The sequence below is a fragment of the Vicugna pacos genome, chromosome 6 (assembly GCF_048564905.1).
Source record: "Vicugna pacos chromosome 6, VicPac4, whole genome shotgun sequence".
Lineage (NCBI taxonomy): Eukaryota > Metazoa > Chordata > Mammalia > Artiodactyla > Camelidae > Vicugna > Vicugna pacos.
In genome coordinates this window covers 70,885,125-70,906,902 of record NC_132992.1, presented here as the reverse complement: position 1 = coordinate 70,906,902, position 21,778 = coordinate 70,885,125, and the positions used below count along the sequence as shown (strand labels likewise).

Genomic DNA, 21,778 nt, shown 5'->3' with positions numbered 1-21,778 from the left:
GGATTGAATAATAATGTCTGAAACTCCCCTGGCTGTTTCACCTTGAGACGTCCATCACTGGGTTAAACATGATGCTAATTGCATTTGGATTGATTAATTTCTCTCACTCCTGTCTATTCGAATAACGCTTAACAAAATAATCATAGCACCCAGAGCCAAATCTTTTCCGTCAAAGGAATGAAGCCATCAGAACAGGCAGAGATGAAAGAAATGAAGATGACCCGTAATTACTTCTACGGTGATATCATTACCATATTATACAAAATGAGTGTGGAGGGGGGAGGGAGAGGGGAGGGAAGGAGGGGCTGAGATTATTTTTTTAATGGGATACTACAATCTAAGAATACAGATTTGACATCAAGTGGAACACACAGAAATATAGAACTGAAAAAAAATACAAATCTTGCTCATGAAATTGCAAAACCCAACAAACACTAAGGCCCAAGATACATCAAGTGTCTTGGGCCGTGAGCAGGTATTATTCACGCCACTATTTTTTCGTTGCAGTAACACTTTGTGTATGACTTACATAGAGATTTAAGATGCTGTCTTCCTACCACAAGCACTCCCATGGTTACTGGAGAATTTTTCTTTAAGCCAGGGAATAGTATCATTTCATTTTAATATTGTTAGAGGTGGCCTTGTTTGTAAAATTAGAATCTGGTTTTTAACTGCAGGTAGTTCTAGTTTAAGGCACTAAAGAAAATGTCTATGAATCTTCATGCATGGTTCATTGGACAGTAGTATGGACTTAACTCACTAGGAAGGAAGAATATATTTCCCTACTTTCTTGTTGTTTGATATGACCTTTTAAATATATATAACAGAAAAACTTTAGGTCTGAATCTATCATGTATTAGATGGTGATCTCAGGTAAATTATGTAGTCTCTCTGTGCCTCAGTTCCTTCATCTGTAAAATGGGGGATCAGTACCTATCTGAATGGATTGTTATGAGATGAAATACATTTAAGTGCTCAGTAAGTGCTGATGCAAGAAAAAAATTTCCCCCTGAGGTTAATTTTATGGCTATTTACAGAACCTTGAACAATTAGTCATTTCATTCAATGAAGTTATTTTAAACAAGCACTGTAAAGTACCTTGAATATAGATTTCAACAAATATTTGTGAAATAAATAAATAGGATACTTAGAAGGTGCACCGTTTTAATAGGCTAGAAATATCTGGGGAATATTTTTGCTATGATGTTTTAAACATAGAACCACCATTAAATGAAAAACAATAAAAACAGATATTGAAATTATTTTATTTAGCTTGGACAGGGAGCCTTGTTTTTCTATTTTCTTATATAACAAATATTCCCAAAGAAAACAAGCATATTATGCATTCTAAAGTTGTAATCATTCAGCAGTAAATTTAAACAGTATTTTAAAAGGAAAAAAAACCCACCATATTTCTGTCAGGTTAAAACAAGAGTTTAAATCATTTATTACGTTACTCAGTATCCTCTGCTTTCTTTCTGGTTAAGAGAGGCACTGTATACAGTAAAAAAAAAAAAGGATTCCTCTTATCTGTCTTTGGAATTACACAAGTCTAGCCTTGATTCAAATCCCAGCCCCCATTTACAGGTTTTAAGACCTTGAGCATAAAATTTATTTTTCTGAGCATCAGTTTTCTTATTCATAAAATGGGAATTAGAAAACAGACTTTGCAGAGTCTTGTGAGATAAAATAAGGTATGAAAATCCTTCATACTGCCTGGCATATAGTAGGGAAGTCTATAAATGGCAGTGTTAATCAGTTTCTAATCTGTCATATCTCAACTCAAATGTTACCTTTTCAGAGAGGCCTTCCCTGAACACCCTATCCGAAGTGAGTCCTCCTGGTTACTCTCTTTCATGTCAACCTACTTACCTCCTTCACAGAACTTAGCAAAATCTGAAATTAACTTTACCTTCATGCTCCATGAAGTTCTTCAGAAACTCCTTCTCTATCCCCAGCAATTAGAACAATACCAGGTACATGGTAGGTGGTCAACTATATATCTACTGGAACGATTTATTCATAGATAAGGAAAGAGGAACTCTGCTTCCTTGTCAATTCTTAATTCAACACCGTGCATAAGAAATTTTTGTCCTTGTAAAATTATCTGTTTTTACCCTTTGACCTAGCTAGCAATTTTACTTCCAGGAAGCTATCCCAAATACACACCAGCAAAAATATTAAATAGGGTACTCACATGCCTATTAATTTCAGCACTATCTGTAATAGCTGAAGATTGGAAACAACCCAAATGTCCATTTTTATAGGGAGGGGACTCCTTATACTGTACTGCTCAGCTGTAAAGAGGAATGAAGGTGACCTATATATTGCTATAGAGTGATCTCTAGAACATACTGTTAAGTGGGAAAAAAGCAAGGTGTAGATGTATGTATAATACATTATGATAGCAGAAAATTAGGACATGGGGAAATACATACATATATTTCTTTTCATATTCTTTTTCATTACAGGTTACTGAATATAGTTCACTGTGCTATACAGTAAAAACTTGTTGTTTATCTATTTTATATATAGTAGTTAGCATCTGCAAATCTCGAACTCCCAATTTATTCCTTCCCACCCCTTTTACCCCTGGTAACCGTAAGTTTGTTTTCTATGTCTGTGAGTCTGTTTCTGTTTTGTAATAAGTTCATTTGTGTCTTTTTTTAAGATTCCACATAGACACTTTGAAAGTACCTTATTTTATGTTTTACTTTGGGATACCATATAAATATTTTATATATTAAAAAATAAAATGTATTAAATAGAAATAAATTGAAAATAACTTGAATCACCAAAATTTGGTTTAACAACACAGTACAAAAGTTTAGATAATTCTAAAAGACACATTCTGATTATATATCCTTACAAGTATATATATCCTGAGGATATAAAAGAAGCACAGAGAAATCTTAAATTGCATTCAGCAGTCCTGTTGTTACATGTAGTTAGTTCTTTGACGCTAGTTTTACTGTAAGTCAAATAAACAACCTTGTTAGTTATTAGGAACCAAGATTTCCAGTGTAAGAGAAAAGAGATACCATTATAAAATCAAATATATTAAATTAAAACCCTTTAGTGGGGGAGGGTGTAGCTCAGTGCGTGCTTAGCAGGCATGAGGTCCTGGGTTCAATCCCCAGTACCTCCATTAAAAAATACATAAATAAACCTAATTACTGCCCCCCCCCAAAACACAGCCCTTTAACATTTTTAATTTGAACTGGGCATATTGGTAGGAACACAATTTCTTTTTCTCCTAAAAAAAAATCACAACAATTTATTTACTAACCCTGTCCATAGAAAATGTCTAGTACCAATGAGCACTATTAGTACCTAGGTTTCTAGTAAAAGGACCAGGATTCCCTGGAGAAACGCATGAGAAGTAAAAATGAACCAGGAATACGGAGACATGCTGAAAGCAAGGAAGTTACCAAAGATTAGTAAAGATGGGTCACTTTTGAGTGTCAAAAAGAATGATTATACATGAAGTATGGACACCTATGTTATTATTTAAAAGACTTCAGTCACTTCAACTCATTTCATGTTCTGAAAATTGGTAAGTAAAAGAGGAAAAAAATCTAGCATTTTTTCTGCCTTTCCTCTTTGTACTATATTTCCAGGAAATCAAATAGTTGCTAATGGTTCAGACTGATACCACCTAAGCCCACTGATCTTCACTGAAACTGGAACAAATGAAGGTCATGTACTTCCTGATATGCAGCAACAGCAAGTATGCAGTACCATGCATGAAACATTCTTACCAAAAAGATGGACTCCAAACCCACTTTATTCTCTAACTCTATCAGATTACAGGAAATTTGGGGGTGGGGTGGGGAGAGGAACATGTGGGGATGCTACCAGGATAAAATCATCCAAATTTAAAATGTGGAAGATCCTCCAGGACAAACAACCTAGTTTCTTCAACAATTAAATACCATGCATTATTTCCCTAGAGAAAGAAGAGAGTGTGCTTATAGAGAAGATTAAGAGACTGAACGTTATATCAACCAAATCAATGTGTGGACCTTGGCCAGATCCTGACTCATACAAACCAACTGTGAAAAACATAATTTTGAGCCAAACTGGACATGGACTATGTTATTAAGGAAATATGACTTTTAAAATTTAGTGTAATAATTGTGTGTGTGTGTGTTTAAAGGCCTTTCTGTTAGAGATACATACTAAAATATTTATGAATGAAATGGTATTAGGATTTGCTTTAAAATACACTAGCCAACAACACAATCAAAAGAAAAATGTGATACAAGGGGGTGGAAATGAAACAAGAATGGCAGAAAGTTGACTTACTGAAGCTGCAGAGGGGGACATGGGGTTCATTATAGCATTCTCTCTAGTTAGTACATGCTTGAAAAATCTCCATAATAAAAAGAAAACCTCACCAAATGCTTCTCTGGAAATATAGCTTTTTCTCATTATCACTACATATCATAACACAATGAAGAGTAGGCCAGGGCACAGAGATGGGGATAATTAATTCTGCAGAGGGCTTGGAAATAGATGGACAGGAAGAGCTGTAGAAAGTGGGTGACTTCTCATGTCATGAATGTTTATTTCCGTCGTTAAATTCTTTGGATAAGGAACAAATTACACATGACCAAACAATCAAAAGCAGATTACATATTTTTTAAAGTTTACCAAATCTAACTCAGGTTAAGCCTAATAATAAGGAGCTGCTGCCTTCCAACCTTTCTCTCTTAATTATTTAAGAAATCATACTGACAAATCTAAGAGTACAATTTTCAATTTATTTGTAAAACAGCTATGAGGAAGCTCTCTGGCTCAACACTTTGCTTCTACAAAATTCTTTGGGAGATGGAGAGAATGAGTCCTTGGTAACTCCTTTATTGAATCTTCTCAGGAAAAGCTTCAGTCAGTAGCAAGACTAACTTTAAGGTCTAGGACAGTCCAGTAGCTAACAAGATACAGAAAGGAACAGCTTAATCTGAACTTCACTAGTGTAGCTGAACTTCAGCTAGTCTGCCCTCACACTATCAACACTATCAACAACTGTATATAAATGATGACCCTACTTCACTTTTTTGACTATTTTTCTTCTTTTATTAGAATTTTGCCTTTTTTTGTTTGTTTTTCTCAAAATTTTAATCTAAAGACAAACAAACAAAGAAAACAAAGAAAAACAAAATTAATGGAAACTTCATGGTTCATGTGGGGAGACAGGGGAGAAGGCACATGGAGCTGAGGCTTTGAAAAGTCCTGTCTAGAAAACTCCTCACCCTCGAAGTGCCCTCTTCTGAGGGACAGCAAAGCCAGGAACAACCCCCCACCACCTAACACCTAGCCTCCATCTGGAGAAGAGGGCAGAGTCAACAGCGGTCCAGAGCTAGAGGGGCTGGAGGGTGGCAGGGGCCAAGGAGGTCACAGGAAGTAGTCAGCCATGGGGTTTTTTGGAGGGGAGGCCCCATGTCTCTTGGGAGCAGCCTCAAAGATGATGAAATCTTTCTGGAGATGCTCATCCAGCTCCAAGATGGCTGCCACATTCCCACAGCGGGAGCAGTAGTTGGGTCCTGACCACATAGTGAGTACCCCTCCTTCATTTTGATCACTCTTTTACTTTATAGATGATGACTTATCCAATGTAAGACAACTTGCTTGTCCTATTTGATAATCTGATTTTCAATTGTTTGTATTGTGGTTTCATGTGTGCATGGTTCATGTTCTCAACTTGACCAGACAATAAATTCATTCAATGGAAGAGACTTTTAAAGATAATTTCCCTAACAGACTTGGGAAAAAAATGCCCAATATACAGTAGTTATCCAGTAACATTTAACTTTAAAATCTTTTTCCTCTAAAATCATGTAGTAGTACAAAGCTACAATTACTGTCTTCATTTGATTGTGAATTTCTTTTAAAACCACATCACATCAAGGTAAGGATTTGACTGTATGATGAGTCCACTTAGGAAGTCATATTGAGATAGGCTGGGACCTGGGACCCTTTACTGGAGTGTCTGCACCTGGACTAAGGTTTCCTTGAGCAACAGAATACAAGGAAACTATAAGTAACTAAAAATAACTGCATGCATGCACAGCTGGGGCAATTATGAAAAATGCAATACAAAAAGGCCACAAGCCAACTGCCATTTCTGAGGTGCTGGGAGCAAAAGCAGGGTATTGCACAAGATCCCTGCACACAGCACCAGCAAGGGGGTGGGCAGACCATCTAATCTACACCTTCTGCCCAACCCACAGACCTGCGCCTGTTGTTACCCCTTTTAAGGAGCCAAGCAGCTCCTTTCCGTGGGAGAGCAAGGGTATCTGTTTCTTGTTTTCACTTCCTCATGCTGCAGTACGAGCCCCAGTGAAGCCTTGCCTGGAATTCTCGTCTGGCCTCTTATCAATTTCTATTAATTAGAGTCCAAGGGCCCCAGTCGGTAACTGTATGGTAGTGGTTATTTTCCTCGTGAGTAGAAATAACAGCTAGTTAACCTTTTTTTCTCCACAAATATCCAGTTTTGATGTTTTTGAATAATCTTATTTGTAACATTCATCAATTATTAATTTAAAAGAAGTAGAACACAAAAATATCTTCAGCCAGAAAATTATATTATACCCTGTATAATATCTGCATCACTGAAATTCCAGAGTTTAACCTGTACATAGTTAACATATAATAAGTATTGAATGAAAAAATACTTTTTCAGTGACACTACAGGTCAAAATTTAGGATCTTAAAAACAATTTATGAGTGATCAGTATGGCAAACTATAATAAAGGAGGAAATCTGGTTAGATTCTATATAAACATTTACTATAATGCTTAATAATTACTTTTAAAATATATTTTTAAATTAATTTTATTTGCATTCAAACCAATAAAGATGGGAAAGTGAAAAGAAGTATTTTATAGATGCTAGACCACTGGCCTCAAAATCAGAAGGTCAGAATTCTAAACTAGTTTTATCAGCTAGTCAGCAAACTCTTATTGCATGCCCATTACATAAATTACATACTCTTATATTTGCAGATAATGACACCCAGAGAAATTAACCAATCTTCCTTAAAAAGTAAGCTTCTTTCTCCCAGCTCCTTTGGGCACTAAGGTGTGCTCATCAATAGCTTAATTGTGTTCCATGTAGTTACTTGTAGAGACCTTTGCAATTATGGAGTACATACTTTTCCCTCAAGACCTTAAAGAGAGAGCTAGGTGGGGAAATCAGGAACAGATCCTATTTCAGCATGGTAGAGGTTTTTAGGTAGGTTAGTTAGAATTTATTACCTATATCAGTGGTTCTCAAGGTGTGGTCCCCAGACCAACCACATTAGCATCACTTTGGGAACATGTTAGACACACATATTCTCAGGTCCCCATCCCAGATCTATTGAATCAGAAACTCTAGAGGTTGGGCCCATGAATCCATGCTTTAGCCAGCCCTTGAGGTGATTATGATGCATGCTAAAAGTTTGAGAGCCACTAACCTATATTACCCGGGAACTTTGATTTTGTCTCCCATTCTCTGTAGTTCTAATTTATTACTAAAAGATTGGGTGGGGTTTATTTTATTAAAATTATGAACATATAGCCTATTTCTTACCATGAAACTAAAAGTAGAAGAGAGACTACCTTCTCTATGAGCAACAAAGGGAGAAATTATAATTCAGCCAAGGATTAGAATTTCTACCAAAATTTTAGCTCTATCTCTAGTGCCATGCATTTTGTTTAGTGTTAAGGTTACAATACAATCCTTAACCTTGAGAATCTATCAGAAGGCACACTATAAAGTAAATAATTATCAAGCAATGTCATCCAAGCTATAAGAGGGTATACAATACATTATGAGGACAGAAATTGGGATAATTAATTTTGCAGAATGTATGGATGGACAGGAAAAGCTTTGGAAAAGGAGCGATATTTGAACTGACATTTTAGGAACGTACTATCTAGGAACACCTGGCAAGCTAAGAACAGCTCCTTTTTAAATGCTTTCCACTAGGCCACTGGTATAAAATGCAAGTGAACATTATGAAATAGATCTTAAAATAAGCCACGGGTACCCTCTTAATTCCCAGCACTGTTTGGGATTTCTTGGGGCTATCAAAGTAGTATAAGACATGGTCCTGCTTTTAAGAAATCAAACCACAAATAATGAATTTGATCTATCCAAAATTTGGCAGGAACTAAACCAATTACAACTATTTACCATATTTTGTTAAGTACAAAGCTGAGACAGTGAACAACCAAACCACAGGTCAAGTGGTTTGCTCTTGAGTCTAGTTTCTTTTCAAGATTGAAGTTTTCAAAAGATTTTTTTTTAATGGAGACATCTACCATGCTTTTACCTTAAATTTTATTTCAATGTTTTTATTTCTTATTCAAAATAAATAAATAATTTATAAAGTCCAGGGTAGAAGATGCTATCTTAATGAGTTAAAAATCCTGTGCTTGTAAAATCAACCTGAACTAATTCCATCAAAAAGTCACATTTTAAATCATTTTTTTCATCTATGTTCATGTTGATTCTAATAAACTAGCATTCCTGTTAGCTGACAAACGCTCAGTTTTTTGGAAGGTAGAGAGATTATAAAAGCCAGTTTTCATAATTTGCTAAAAAGTTTATTTTAAATGAAAACAATTTATTAAGTCCCTAGTAACCTAGCTCTGATTTGATTAAGGGGTCCTATTTCTAATAAATCCAGAGTTGAGTCAAAGGCCAAAAGACAATGTGAATAAAACACTTAAATATTCCTACCATTAATCACATTCTTTGAACTACTTTCTTGATGATTGCCCAGGTTCAGTTTGAGTTACTGGGTACATTTACTTCATCTGTACAATCAATGATGTGTCTTTGAGGTTAATGTCAATACAGAAATGAATTTCTATATGCAGAAGCTGTTCAGCATTCCAGGTGTATAGATTCTTTCTTTCAAAGTTTAACTCTATGCAAAAACAAAACAAGAATATTTGACTGAGATTAAAAATAACAACAAAACCAAGGGTGTGACCCACAGTTGTCATTCAGCCATATAGCCAGTCAACTATAAATAGATTCACAATAAGCCATTCTTTTCCATTCTAGCTCAAGATATGAAATATCAAACCGTAGAGTCCTTTGAAATGGAATCCAATGCTGAGAGTGAAGAAAGCAAAAAGGGTTGTGTTTTTGCTTATCCAGTCAGTTTCTGAGTGACTCAAAAAGACAAAGGGAGACTAATAAATGCTTAAGTTATCTATTAGTTTAGCAAAATGTATTTAGATCATTGGGTAATATATATTGCATTGATACTAAGTTAAAACTATATCCAAGGTATTCTAACACAAAATTATATATTGTATAATATACAAATACACCCTAACATCAAAAGAAAGCTTAATGATCATGACACAAAAAATTCTACACGAATCTTCACAGCAGCATTTTCCTAATAGCCAAAAGGTAGAAATACTCAAATGTCCATCAACTGATGAATAATATGGTATATCCATATAATGGAATATTATTTGGCAATAAAAAGGAATGAAATACATAGGGACAAAAAGTAGGTCAGTGATTACTTAAGGTTGGTTTGAGAGGGGAATGGAGTCGGGGGAATGGGAGTGACTGCTAATGAGCATGGGGTTTCTTTTTGGGGTGATGAAAATATTCTAAAATTGGACAGTCATGGCAATTGCATATTTCTGTGAATATACTAAAAATTCACTGTATACTTTAAATGGGTGAATTTTATAGTATGTGTAAATATCTCAATAATGCTGTTTTTATAAAAATGAGTGATGTGTAGAGATGTGCAAAAATTAAATGCAGAAGTATAAAAAAGCCCATTGGACTCAAATAAAACCCTTGATAAAGAGACTTCACACAGGGAAGATCCAAGGTAACAGAATCTGGGTTTCTCCATTGAAAGCACAGGCATCCAGTTCTTATCTCTATCCTGAGGCGCAAAATAAAAACAGCCCTTCCCTTCTGGCTTTGTTCTTGCTAAAAAACTGAAAATCTAACCAATCAATGTTCCTGATAAAAAATCTGGGTGTTTGGATATTACTGCCAATATGCTTCAAGAGAAAATACACTTCATAAATTCAATTGTTTAAATTCAGATTAATACCAGAATTTATATTTATGATATACTTTTTGAAAGCAAAGATACTATATTTTGAATTAAAGTAATTATAGTACTTAGATCATTTAGTCACTATGAATAATTACATGAGAAATGTTCCTTTTGTTCAATGACAAAATATTCATCCCAGGAAATCAGAATGCAATTAAATTTAATAGAAGTAGATTAGACTAATGCAAATGTACTAATGCAAAAACACTTAAAGCTATATATTTAAACATACCAAAATCTATGAAATAAAAGATTAAAGTTGCTATGAAAACTAAGTAATCCTCAGTACATGTATATAATTGGTTAAACGTAATAATTGAATTAGCAATCCTAACTCAGATCACAAGCAACGCAGGTAACTTCATTTACACAAAAGCATTTAATTATTGACTTTCCATGTGCTCACTATTGTGCTGTGCTTTGAAGATACTCAGAAGAACAACACCGACAGTTTTCTTTTTAAAAAACTGGTTCATTCAACACGTGTTTATTGAACACAATTTCATATAGGATGTGATTTTGCATTCACATTTTGAAGAGACTAAAAGGTTCAGAAAATCACTATGCAAGTTAACACAGTTATTCGTATGGTATAATTTCTCACAGGTGCCATAAGAGCCTCCATAATTGTCACACTAGTTACTTGGTTGTCCTTCAGCCCTTTGTGGCTATTTGAGTAGGATCGCTATCTGATTTGAACACATTCTTACGTTCTTGATATACTTGTGAAGCAAAGTTCTCAACTACACTAATTAGTGCCATCTTTCCTCGGTGCTGATTTGACATTATGCTTCTCACCTCTTACTCAAAAGAAACTGAACCCTGCTCCACACATTACATAAAAACTGCTCAGTCCTAAATTCCACCTAACTCGCATCACTGTAATGTTAACACATCCATTACACATTGTTCAAAATTTAAAGCACACCCAGGGAAGAGCCTGCTGCTGAATGGCTAAGAATCACAATGCTAACATTTCTGAATGGTGATTATGTGTAATATTCAAAGCACTTAACACGTTATCATTTAAAATCCTCACAACACATTATAGACAGGTATCATTTATCATCCGCATTTTACAAATGAGGCAGAGAGGTTCCATCATTTGCTCAAGTTTATACAGCTAATAAGTGGTGGAGGCAGGATTAGAACCCAGGTGGCCTTAACTCCAGAGCCTGTGCTCTTAACTACTTTGCTACAGTTATCGTCCCACAGTCCCTGACCTAAGGGAGCTCACAGACTAGAGATATATGTCTCATTTATAATATAATTTGATAGTGGCTGTAATAGAGGAATGTGACAGGAGCACAGAAAAAGGGCTTAAGGAAATGGACAAAGCTTTCCAGGGAGAAGAAACAGCATTCTGTATTTCAAACATTCCAGGTAGAAACTTCCCAAGAAATGTAGTTTGTTTTAAGAATTAAAATGAAAGACACACTAGAATACTGAATCTAAATTCACTTTCCAAATTCCAGGTCTATGTAAATACAAACTTCACTCCCACAATGACTGTTCGTTATCTTTTAGATAACGTTTTTTAAAAAGTTTTTTTTTTGTATAATGGCTTTTGTTTTCTTTCTAATTTGTGACAATTACTTAGATTTTCTTTAATGTCTGTCAATAAAGTTTACAGTTTTTTCCATAAAGATCTTGCAAAATTTTTGTGTTTAAACCCTTAAGTACCATGGGGAAGGTTATGTTCTTAAAACATGTTATATTTTAATTGTTTCTGGTGTATAAGATACAATAGGCTGTTGTTTTTATATAATGGTTTTATAAAAGGTGCTATTACAACATTGGTGCAGTGTGTTCAACACTACCATTCTCCAATCAGAGAGCACCACATGGACCAAATGTGTATTGCGTGTCGTGTTTGAATGAACTCTGAACATTTGCTTTATGGATGTACACCAACCAAGAGGGATAAAGGGATAACACTACCGAAATTCTTCAAAACTTCCACATAATTGAAAATGCTCTCATGTTTACGCTATGACTTGACTTTTAAGTGCAGTTTGAGTGTAAGATAATTTAAGCCCCCTAAAGGCTGAAAAATTAGTGAAGAAAAAAGTGCGGCAAGAATGCTCCTTTCAAAAAACGACTCTCTCACATTCCACAGCTACCACCCACTCACACCCTCCCTTCTTCCTTTGATAAACACAATAAAGTTTCACTACATTATGTTTGTTATACAATCTGTATATATTTACTTCCAATTTGTTAATTACTAAAACTTAATTTCCTTGTCAGTTGATATATTTTTCTACCTATGAAATTTGTTTGGATACCTTAGGTTGGGATGGATGCATCATAGTTTCTCCTACTAAAAATAATAAAAATTGGAGGGGTTGTCTAGCTCAGTGAATGCTTAGGTCCTGTGTTCAATCTCCAGTGCCTCCCCTAATAAATAAATTAATAAATTAATAAAAATCGTTTTCATTTAATGGCAGAATTTCCCAGAAACACATTAAGGACAACACAAAGATTAGTGTATTCAAGTACTGTTTCTATGAAACATGTCCCTTCAAGAGATGTGTGGTGCCTCCCTATAAAATCCAAAATCCTCCTCCTAAGATTTAAACCAAATCTCAAATCTTTGAGAAGCAACTTCCTTGATATATTTTACATACAATAAATTGCACCATTTTCAATCACAGTTTAACGAGTTTTCACAGATATTTAAAATTGTGTAACTGCCATTATAATCAAGATATAGAATATTTCCATCAACCCAAATTGTTCCCTTGTGCCCTTTTGCAATCAACTCCAATATTACCCTAGTCCTAGGTTACCACTATTCTACTTTGTCACTATGGATTGGATCTGCCTTTTCTTGAATTTCATATGAGTATCATATACTAGGTACTCCTCAGCATAACATATTGATATCCAACCATACTGCTACCTGTATCAGCAGCCTGTTCCTTTTTAGCAATGAGCAGTATTCCCCTGCATGGGTATACCACACATTGTTTGTTTATTCATTCACTGGTTGACAGATGTTTGGGATGTGTCCAACTAATGGTTTTTATGAATAAAACTGTCATAAACATTTTGTAAAGTCTTTATGCAGATGTATGTTTTTATTTATCTTGAGCAAAAAAATTAGGAGTGGAATTGGTAGGTTACGTGGTAAATGTATGTCTAACATTGTACTAAATTGCCAAACTTCCCCAGAGGGGCTGTCCCATTAGCAATGCATGTATTCCGGTTGTTTCACTTATCTTCCCAGCATTTGCTTTCACACTTTCATATTCACCTGAGATATACACAAAAAGGGAAGAAATGCTCACCAGTAATTATGCTTGAGAATCTGTAGAAGATATAAAAATTCTAAAAGTGTAAAAAAAGGCTGATCTTAGTGGAATTTAGATGAAAATTACTTAACTTTTCTGAGCATTGTTAATTGGCAGTATCACCAAGCTTTTCACAAGAGGGCAGCAAGAAGCTTTCTAGCGTAATGAAAGTCTTATTTGAAAGGTATGATGGAATTTTAAGCTATTATATAATTATCAGGGCAATCTATAAAAACCTTACAAACACAGCTGATAAAGATTTCATGAGGTTCTGTACTCATTCACTTACTTTTACAAGAGCTTATTAAGTTATCAAGGCAAATAACCTATAACAAAAAACCTTGATTCTCTCCTTCAAGGACCATATTTTGATAACAGAGAATATATTATAAGAATGTTTATAGTAGAACAAAACAATCATTAAGTTAAACGACCATTAAGACAAAATATAATAAGGGCCATAATACAAGTAAAGAATAAGTACTCTAGCCAGTAAGGACTAGAAAATGCACAGCATGAAGCTTGAATTGGGCCTCAAGTGTGAATGAGATGTGGACAAGTGGGAAGGAGGGGCCAAGGCATTCCAGATGGCAGTTATGAAAAGGACAAAGACATAGGGTGGTGCTTTGGGAAGAGAAATGAGATATAATCTTTAGAAATACTCACAGCTAAAGATTCAAAAGAAAGCATACAGCCTGGAAGTACAGGTTCCCAGAAGTCAGAGGAGTGTGCAAAGAGTAATGAGGCTAGAAAAGGCTATTAGATAAATGTTAAATCTGATATTTAATTTTTAAAAACTACAGGATAGGAGGGGGCACATGATTTGATAACTGAAAACCTTGGGGTTTTAGTTGACTTTCAAGTTCATTATGAGCTAACTCTGGGAGATGCAAGTGCTAACACACAAAAATCCTAGTTACTATTATTAGAAGCAGTTTCCAGCTCAAAGGAAGCAATATTGGATTGCTCAAGGATCAGTCCACAACTAGAGTGCTGTATTCAATTTTCACTGACATATTTTAAGAAAAATGTTGATGAACCAGAATCTATAACCAAAGAGAGAACTTGAATCTCAAAACTGCCAGAGCAGGAAGTTAAAGACTGGTTTTATTTACTTTTATCTTTCCCCTTCCACCCTCCTTTATCTTCTATATTCCAATTCTAGGCAATGGGAGCAAATCTACCAAGTCACCCATGTTAGAAACCTGGGAAGATCATGCTGGGTCCTTCTCTTTCACTCCCATCTTCAAATTGGTTGCAAAATCTTGTTGATTCTCTAACTCAAACGTCCCAAGTCAGTCACACTTACTGCCTCACCACTGCTTTAGTTTAGGTCCCCTCCATCTCATCTCTGGATTATTACTGATAACCTAACTGATCTCCCAGTCTCTTACAAAACCACTCTCCACATGACAGCCAAAGCAATTTTTCTACAGCTAAATCTAATCATATTACTCCCTGGATTAAAAAGAAATCTTCAATTACTTCCAATAATCTTCAGAGCAATGTTGAAATCCCTTTTCATACTTACAAGGCCTCTGCCTGCCTCTTTATTTCTTTGTTCATCAGATATTAACTAAGCATTTATTATGTGCTAGGTCACGTGGATACAATGATGAAAAAGCCAGACAAGGTACTGTCACTCACGGAGCTTACTAACAGACAACTTTATCTCCTGCTATTCTCTCAGTGCTCCAGCTACACAGGAACAACTAGCATTTCCTCAAATGTACCATCTGAATTCACACTTCTGTGCCTCTGTATATGATTCAAATTACTTAGACTGGCCCACAGTTTCTTCTGCATTCTTCCCCTCTTCTGTGTTCCTACACTGCTTTATAGCCACCTGGCAAATTTTTACGTACTCTTCAAGACTGAGTTTCAGGTATCTCTTCTACGAAGCCTTTCCTGAAACCCTCACTCAGGCAGAGTTGATTATTCTCTTCTTTATGTCAGCCATGAACTACACACAAACTTCATTTACACTTATTTGTTACATGTATGTCTCTCACTGGGTGATGATTTATTCACAAATGTCTTACTTATTTTTAAGGTCCTAGAATCTAATAGTGTGCAAGGCATAGTATAAGCTCAATTAATAACTGCAAAACAATTGAATTACATGATTGGTTACATGAATGAGTTTATTAAAAGGGTACTATGATAGATTTCTTCAAATACACTGAACTATTTATATATAAGAGAAATTTGCACTTTTTAAATGTTACCTCTGACATCTTAAGTAACAACTACATTTGTATGGTTACAAATTAAGAGAAGTAGGAGAAAGAGGAGAATTCTGTGGGATAACTTTAATTGTCCAACAGTGGAAATGAATTTCCTACCACTGGACATGTTGAATTGGATGCTATAGGAGATCAGACTACTGATGCTGGAGAGAGAGGAAACAAACATAAAGAAGGTTGCAGGTTCCTTAGAAAGCAACCAGAAAATAGAAATTAGAATACAGAGAAAAGAGGGGACAATCCTTGGATAAGGATACTTCTTGGAATTAGGAAAAAGGATGAGAAAACAGATAAAGAACGTAGGTACTAAGAGAAAGGCAGAGAAGAAGGTTCATTTAAGATAATCTAGGTATTCCTGGTAAAATATGAACTTCTCTTGAAAGGAGAGAAAAAAATTATCCTGAGAATGTAGGAAGATATTTTAGAATCAGTCACTGAGGTAAGGCTTAAGTCAATGAGACATCCCAGACATGAACATCTGTTTTACTTTCAAGGGTCAGTAAAATAGGCAATTTTATATTTCTGTTCAAATTTTAACATCCCTCTCTGTCCAGAAATTCTTCCTATAACCTAACCCAAGTCATTCAGATTTTGAGTGAAGTATATTTCCTTTTACTCTAAATCATGTTTGAAAAATTAATTAATTTTTCTATCAGAATATTTACTAGTTTAAGGCAGGTACCAATAGCATTGCTACGCCTATTAATAAATAGCAACTGTTACAACAGGGAGGACAGAAATACTTAAAAATGGAACAATTCAACATGGAGACTAGTTTATTTTATAGATCTTCTGTTGAAAGCAAAAAGAATTGAATCCTTAATTCTTAACAGTTGAAAAGAAAAGAGATCACCTATTTTAAAGCTCCCTCCTAATCTTAAACAGTATCTGGTAACTTTCTAGTGCTGGTCACAGAGTTCTGCCTAAGAGTTCTCTGGGATGGAAAATTTGGTATTTTTTGAGAGTCCATTTAATCTGGACATTTGGAAAAAGTTCATCCTTAATACTGTGGCAAAACCCAAACAAACAAAACCCAAACAAATAAACCTCTTTCTAACTCCTCCCCGTAGTTCCTAACTCTGTCCTCTGGAATCGGACATGGATAAATACCCATGGTTAGTCATCCAAATTATTCAGACCAAATGAGATGTAATGAATCTAATCAAAAGTAAGGAAAAATAGGTGAGGTATTAGGGACAACTAAGTCAATAGACAGTTGTCCCCTGAATACTTTAAGAGCAATAAAACTAACCCCTTATCATCTTTCTTGACACGAGGATTCTGTTCAAACCCAAGGGGTTTATAAAATTTATGTTTTTTTTTAACTTACAGATATTCAGTATTTCTTCAGATGAAATACACAATAAGGAGAAATAGCATGTGATTCCAAAGCCAAACATGGACGATCCATTAAAAAGACAAGTGACAGCTCAACCCTCTCTCCAGGAACATTTGTCACCTACGCCTTTATCCTTTAGGGATTTGAGTTGAATGACATTTGTTGTAGGTTGATAATTAGTTTTTCTTTCTTCCTTTTTCATTTTTTTTTAAAAGCATAGGAAGCCAATGTTGGCTTCTTCCCCATGAGAGACACTAGCCTGAGTGGTTTGGGGAATACACGCCTTGATCAGATTTGCACTATGACTCCTGAATGCATGAGCTATCCCAGCAACACCTGCTCTCCTGACAGGCCACCTGGGACAGGCAGAAAAAGGATCCATCAATTGCATTCTCCCCAGAGAGATCACCTAGACCTAGTGTTAAATGTACAGTTCAATGTCATGTTAAAAAGTAAAATTCCATCCACCAAAATCTGCCAGTTACCAGAGGTCAATATTTAGAAGACTCTAATAGTGGAAATTAGCATAAAATTTAAATTTAATTTTTTCCCCAATTGAACTGTAATCCAACAAAATACTCAGAAAAGTACCACTCATATCAAGGGTGGAAAGATGGGAAGCAGTGAATGAAATTCTTTAATCAAGTCATGTCAGCAACATACTGCTAAGGGTTTGTGTTTCAGGTTCTACTTCTCATCATGGGGTAGAAATATAGTTGCTTCCCACTTCAAAACTGTGAATCACTTATTTTGGATTATAGGAAGTTTGGGCATGCAGATTTTACACCATAAAAACTGAAAGTATGTAACCAATCACATTTTCATTTCAAGTAATTAGCTTCCTTTTCATCAACAAAGAGATATATACATCTTTTATTTTTGTCCTATTCATATATTTATTCTTTTGGCTTCCATTTTTTTTCCTATTAAACATTATTTAACTTTGCTTCTCTAAATGTTACAACATCCAGTCTCTGTCTTTTTACTACCTATTTCATCTATTTTTAATAAGTTTTTTAAAAAAATCAAAAGTCATTCATGAACATGTTTCAAAAATCAAATAATTCTATAAGGTTTGTTATGAAAAACTGCAATTCACCTTTAAGTCCTTCTCAGTGGCAACCATTCTCACTCTGTTTAGCTGATTATTTTATATCCCTCTGCATCTCCAAGTGACTAAATAATATGCTTGTATTACTATTTTTCAATGTTTCAATTTGAGGCATTATCTATTGACTTCCCCGAATGTAGAAAGTGATGATTTAGCTCCTTTTCCCATCCCTCTACCTTAATTCCTCACAATACATATGCAAGCATCCCATCTGTTACCTTCTCAGCGTTATATATTATAACTTCACCTAGATCAATATCCACTTTCTACATTAGTATGATTATATACACTATTTACAGCTAAGCCATGTAATAAACTATGATTACCTTTCCTTCCTTGCATATATTTTTTTGATTTTTTCTGAGTTTTTTAGGTTGCTTAGTTTTCTATGTATTTATTTCTAAGTCAGCCATAGAGTCTATATCTACCTGTTGTCTAAATCTTAAGATATTGAGATGTATCTTATAATTTATCAATTTCATCTTCCTGAAGAAGTCTCCAAGATGGTCTGTCCTCTGTGCACAGTAATCACCCTGGATTCCTCCTCTCTCACTTGTGCTCTGTATCCCATTTCATCTTTCTTAGCTTATTCCCTCACTTGATGATGCATGACTTCTGCTAGTACAAGAGAGTTTATGGGAGGCCAACTTTTTGAGATCTTCCATGTCTAAAAATGTCTTCACTTCATCTTCACTTGATTTGGCATTCTAAATTGAAAATAATTTTCCCTCATTAGTTTGAAGATATTGTTCCAATGGTCTCCAATGTTGAAGACATTCTGATTTCCATCCTTTGTATGAAATTTGCTTTTTGTCTTCTCTAGAAGCTCCCAGGATTTTCTCTTTTTCCTCAGAGTTCTGAAATCATGAAATGATATGCCTAGGATTAGGTCTATTTTCATGTGTTTTGGTGGTACCTGTCAGGACTTTTCAGACTGGAAATGTATTTCCTTTAATTTTGGGAAGTTTTTTTTTGAAGTACTTAATTTATGATTTCCATTCTGTTTCCCTTTTTCTCTCTGGAATTCCCATTATCCAGATTTTTGGCTTTCCTTACTTTAGTATTGTTTTTCTTAGGTCTCCTAAATTCACATGCCTACCAGCTTCCAAAATTTTGCTGTTGTTGACCTTTTTCCTATTTTCTTCTTGAGGACTTTTATTTAAAAAAAAAAAAACAAAACTTGTTATAGTAGGGATTGGTAAGGGAAAGCAAATGTGTGCATTAAAACCATCATCAACCTGTAAGCATTCTCTTCCCCAGTTTATTTTCCACTAATAGATACTTCCAGCTTTCTCCATGACTAACTACTCTGTCATGCTCCCCACTCCTACCTTGGCTTTGTCTTTACATTCCTAATGTTAGTTATAGTCTTTCTAAAGAGCAAGAGACTGGATAGCTTCTGAAAAAGTAGCAATGAAGGAAAAAACGTGTAAATACCTATCTGTTCTCTGATTGCTTTGAAGACTATGTTTCTACTTCTCATTCTGTAAATATGATTCCATCTATTCAACAGACATTTAGACAATACTGTTCCGTAATATACAACAATAGTATAAATCATGGGGTCCCAGACAGCAAGGCTCTTAAAATTGAGAAGACAAGCATCAATAACAATTGGGTGCTAAAGGAAGTCAGGAACAGGAGGGCTCAATGTAGCTAAAAATAATTGGGAGAGAATAATACCGGTTCAAGAAAATTGAAATGGTTAGAAAAGAAATCAGGAGAATTTAATGAGGTTAAGAGGTTGGGAGAGCCATCTTCTATTCACATTCATGCTTTGTCTTCCAATTACTATCAGACTTTTTTTTAATTTTGAAAATTTGTTAAAATCTATTGATTATATAGTATTTATTAAACCCCTGGTGAAAGGTAGCCAACAGAATTTTGAGGGGCAGTTACAGCTAAGCCAAACATTGGCTTAGATGGTGAATACTAGGTGGTGAATGCTACCCAGGCAACTGCAAAGTTTACAGGAGTACCCTGCTTTGAGAGAAATAAACATGCATTAACAAAATGAAACAAAAACTATGCAAAGTGAAATTACTTACTTTGTAAGATTTAACTTTTCTCAAAGTTTTTACTCCCTATGCTAGTTATTTATTTATTGCCTCTCAGCTCCTAACTCCCCTTCTCTGCCCTGCTTTGTGGTACTGGCACTGGACCCTGTAGTAGGCTACATTTTTCCTCTGTCAAGTGGCTCGATGTTAACTTGCCAACAGAGAGGGCACTGATGGGAGACTGTAAGGCTAAAGCAGGAAGAAGGGATTTTTCTTCCTTCTTACAATGCATGGTTTTTCGGTGCAGTGACAAGCACCAGGTTGGCATGTTGGGGTACCAGAAATGTTCACCTTGCTAACAGCTGCCCTCAGTTCAGTGCCCCCCTCCCCTCTGGCTGCAATTCTTCACCACCCCATGGGCAGCTGCTCCTATAGTTCACCAGCAGAGTACCCTCTCGGAGTAGGCAGTATGTCCTCTCTTCAGAGTGCTGGTCTCTCCCTTGTGAAGATCTCTCTAAGTTTCTAAGTCCCTCTGTAGTTAAGTCTCCTGTCGGGGGAGTGGGAGGAGTGATGGTGGGTAGCAGCTTTCTGCAGTTCACCTCAGTCTTTTTTTTTTTTTAAAACTCTGTTATAAGTTAATCACATTTCACTTAGTTAATTCTTTATTTAAAAATTTCCCTGTTCCAAATTACCCCTGACTGGATTCTGGCTGATACAATCACCACAAAAGACCAAACACATGTGATACACCAAACACATGTGATAACAAGTAAAGCTGATTCCCTAGTCCTACTGTTAAAAAATGAATTCTAGCAATTGCTGTTATAAATCTAGAGAAATTCCCCAACATGAATTCTGAATAAGACAACCACAAATAAAAGGTTACTCAAACCTACATGAGTACTAAGTACTAAAGAACAAGAGTAAAGAATAAACTATTGCAGAGAAACTTTCGGATTTTGCTGTGATAAAATTACAAGATTAGTGGCTGACAAGAACCCAATAGATGAAAGAACCTGATTATAAGAAAGCTTTTAATACTGCTTCTCCTGGCATCTTCCTTGCAAAATTAATTAAAACTAGCCAGGATATATGAGTCTCATGAATTGAAAACTGGCCTCAAGACTGCAAGAAGTGATTATAAACTGCCTTAAATCACCTGAGGAAAGTGTCTGGTAGAATGTCCAGACAGTATTAGATTGGTTATAATCCAGTATTACCATTAGTGCTTGGGAAAGTAAAGGGTAAGGTAATTACTGTTTAGTAGACATTAGCTAGAAGGGATTTGTGAAAACCAGTGTGGTCTAAAGTATAAAAGATTTAGAAAAGTAAGAAAGACGTAAAAAAGGTAAACTCTCTTTCTTTTTACTATGAATAATTAATGTAAAAAGTAAATTTTACCTAGTGATTTCAAGACCCCCATATACATATAGACTACATAAAGTTGACAGGGAAAAATCAAAGGTTTTTATCTGGGTTAACTAAGAAGAGCAGCCACCTCTGGGGACCTAATTCCTTTCAGCCTATAGAGATTATAAACTCAGAGAGAGAAAAGTGTGTGGGTCTATAAATAATCCTTTGTACAGCTACATCATACAGTGGTTGAGTTAATGCTAGAATTTCCTTTTCATGTGGATTTGTACATTTACAAACACATAGAAGCAGAGACAAAACAGGACAAGCAAAAGCTGCAGTA

At 35.3% G+C, this 21,778-nt stretch overlaps 1 protein-coding gene across 4 annotated transcripts in view; it reads right to left on the bottom strand.

Annotated features, from left to right (window-relative positions):
- The window catches only part of LIN52 (lin-52 DREAM MuvB core complex component), a 91,925-nt gene that overhangs the window by 10,176 nt on the left and 59,971 nt on the right, over nucleotides 1-21,778 (bottom strand). The window contains exon 6 of one of the 4 annotated variants that reach the window (XM_072963409.1): nucleotides 8,665-8,920. The exons of 2 other annotated variants lie outside the window; for them this stretch is intronic. In XM_072963409.1, the coding sequence (XP_072819510.1) occupies nucleotides 8,919-8,920 (2 nt within the window). In that variant the 3' untranslated portion in view covers nucleotides 8,665-8,918. Of the gene's footprint in view, nucleotides 1-8,664; nucleotides 8,921-18,312; nucleotides 18,943-21,778 lie in introns of those variants that run through there. One more of the 4 variants, XM_072963410.1, reaches the window with a different exon arrangement.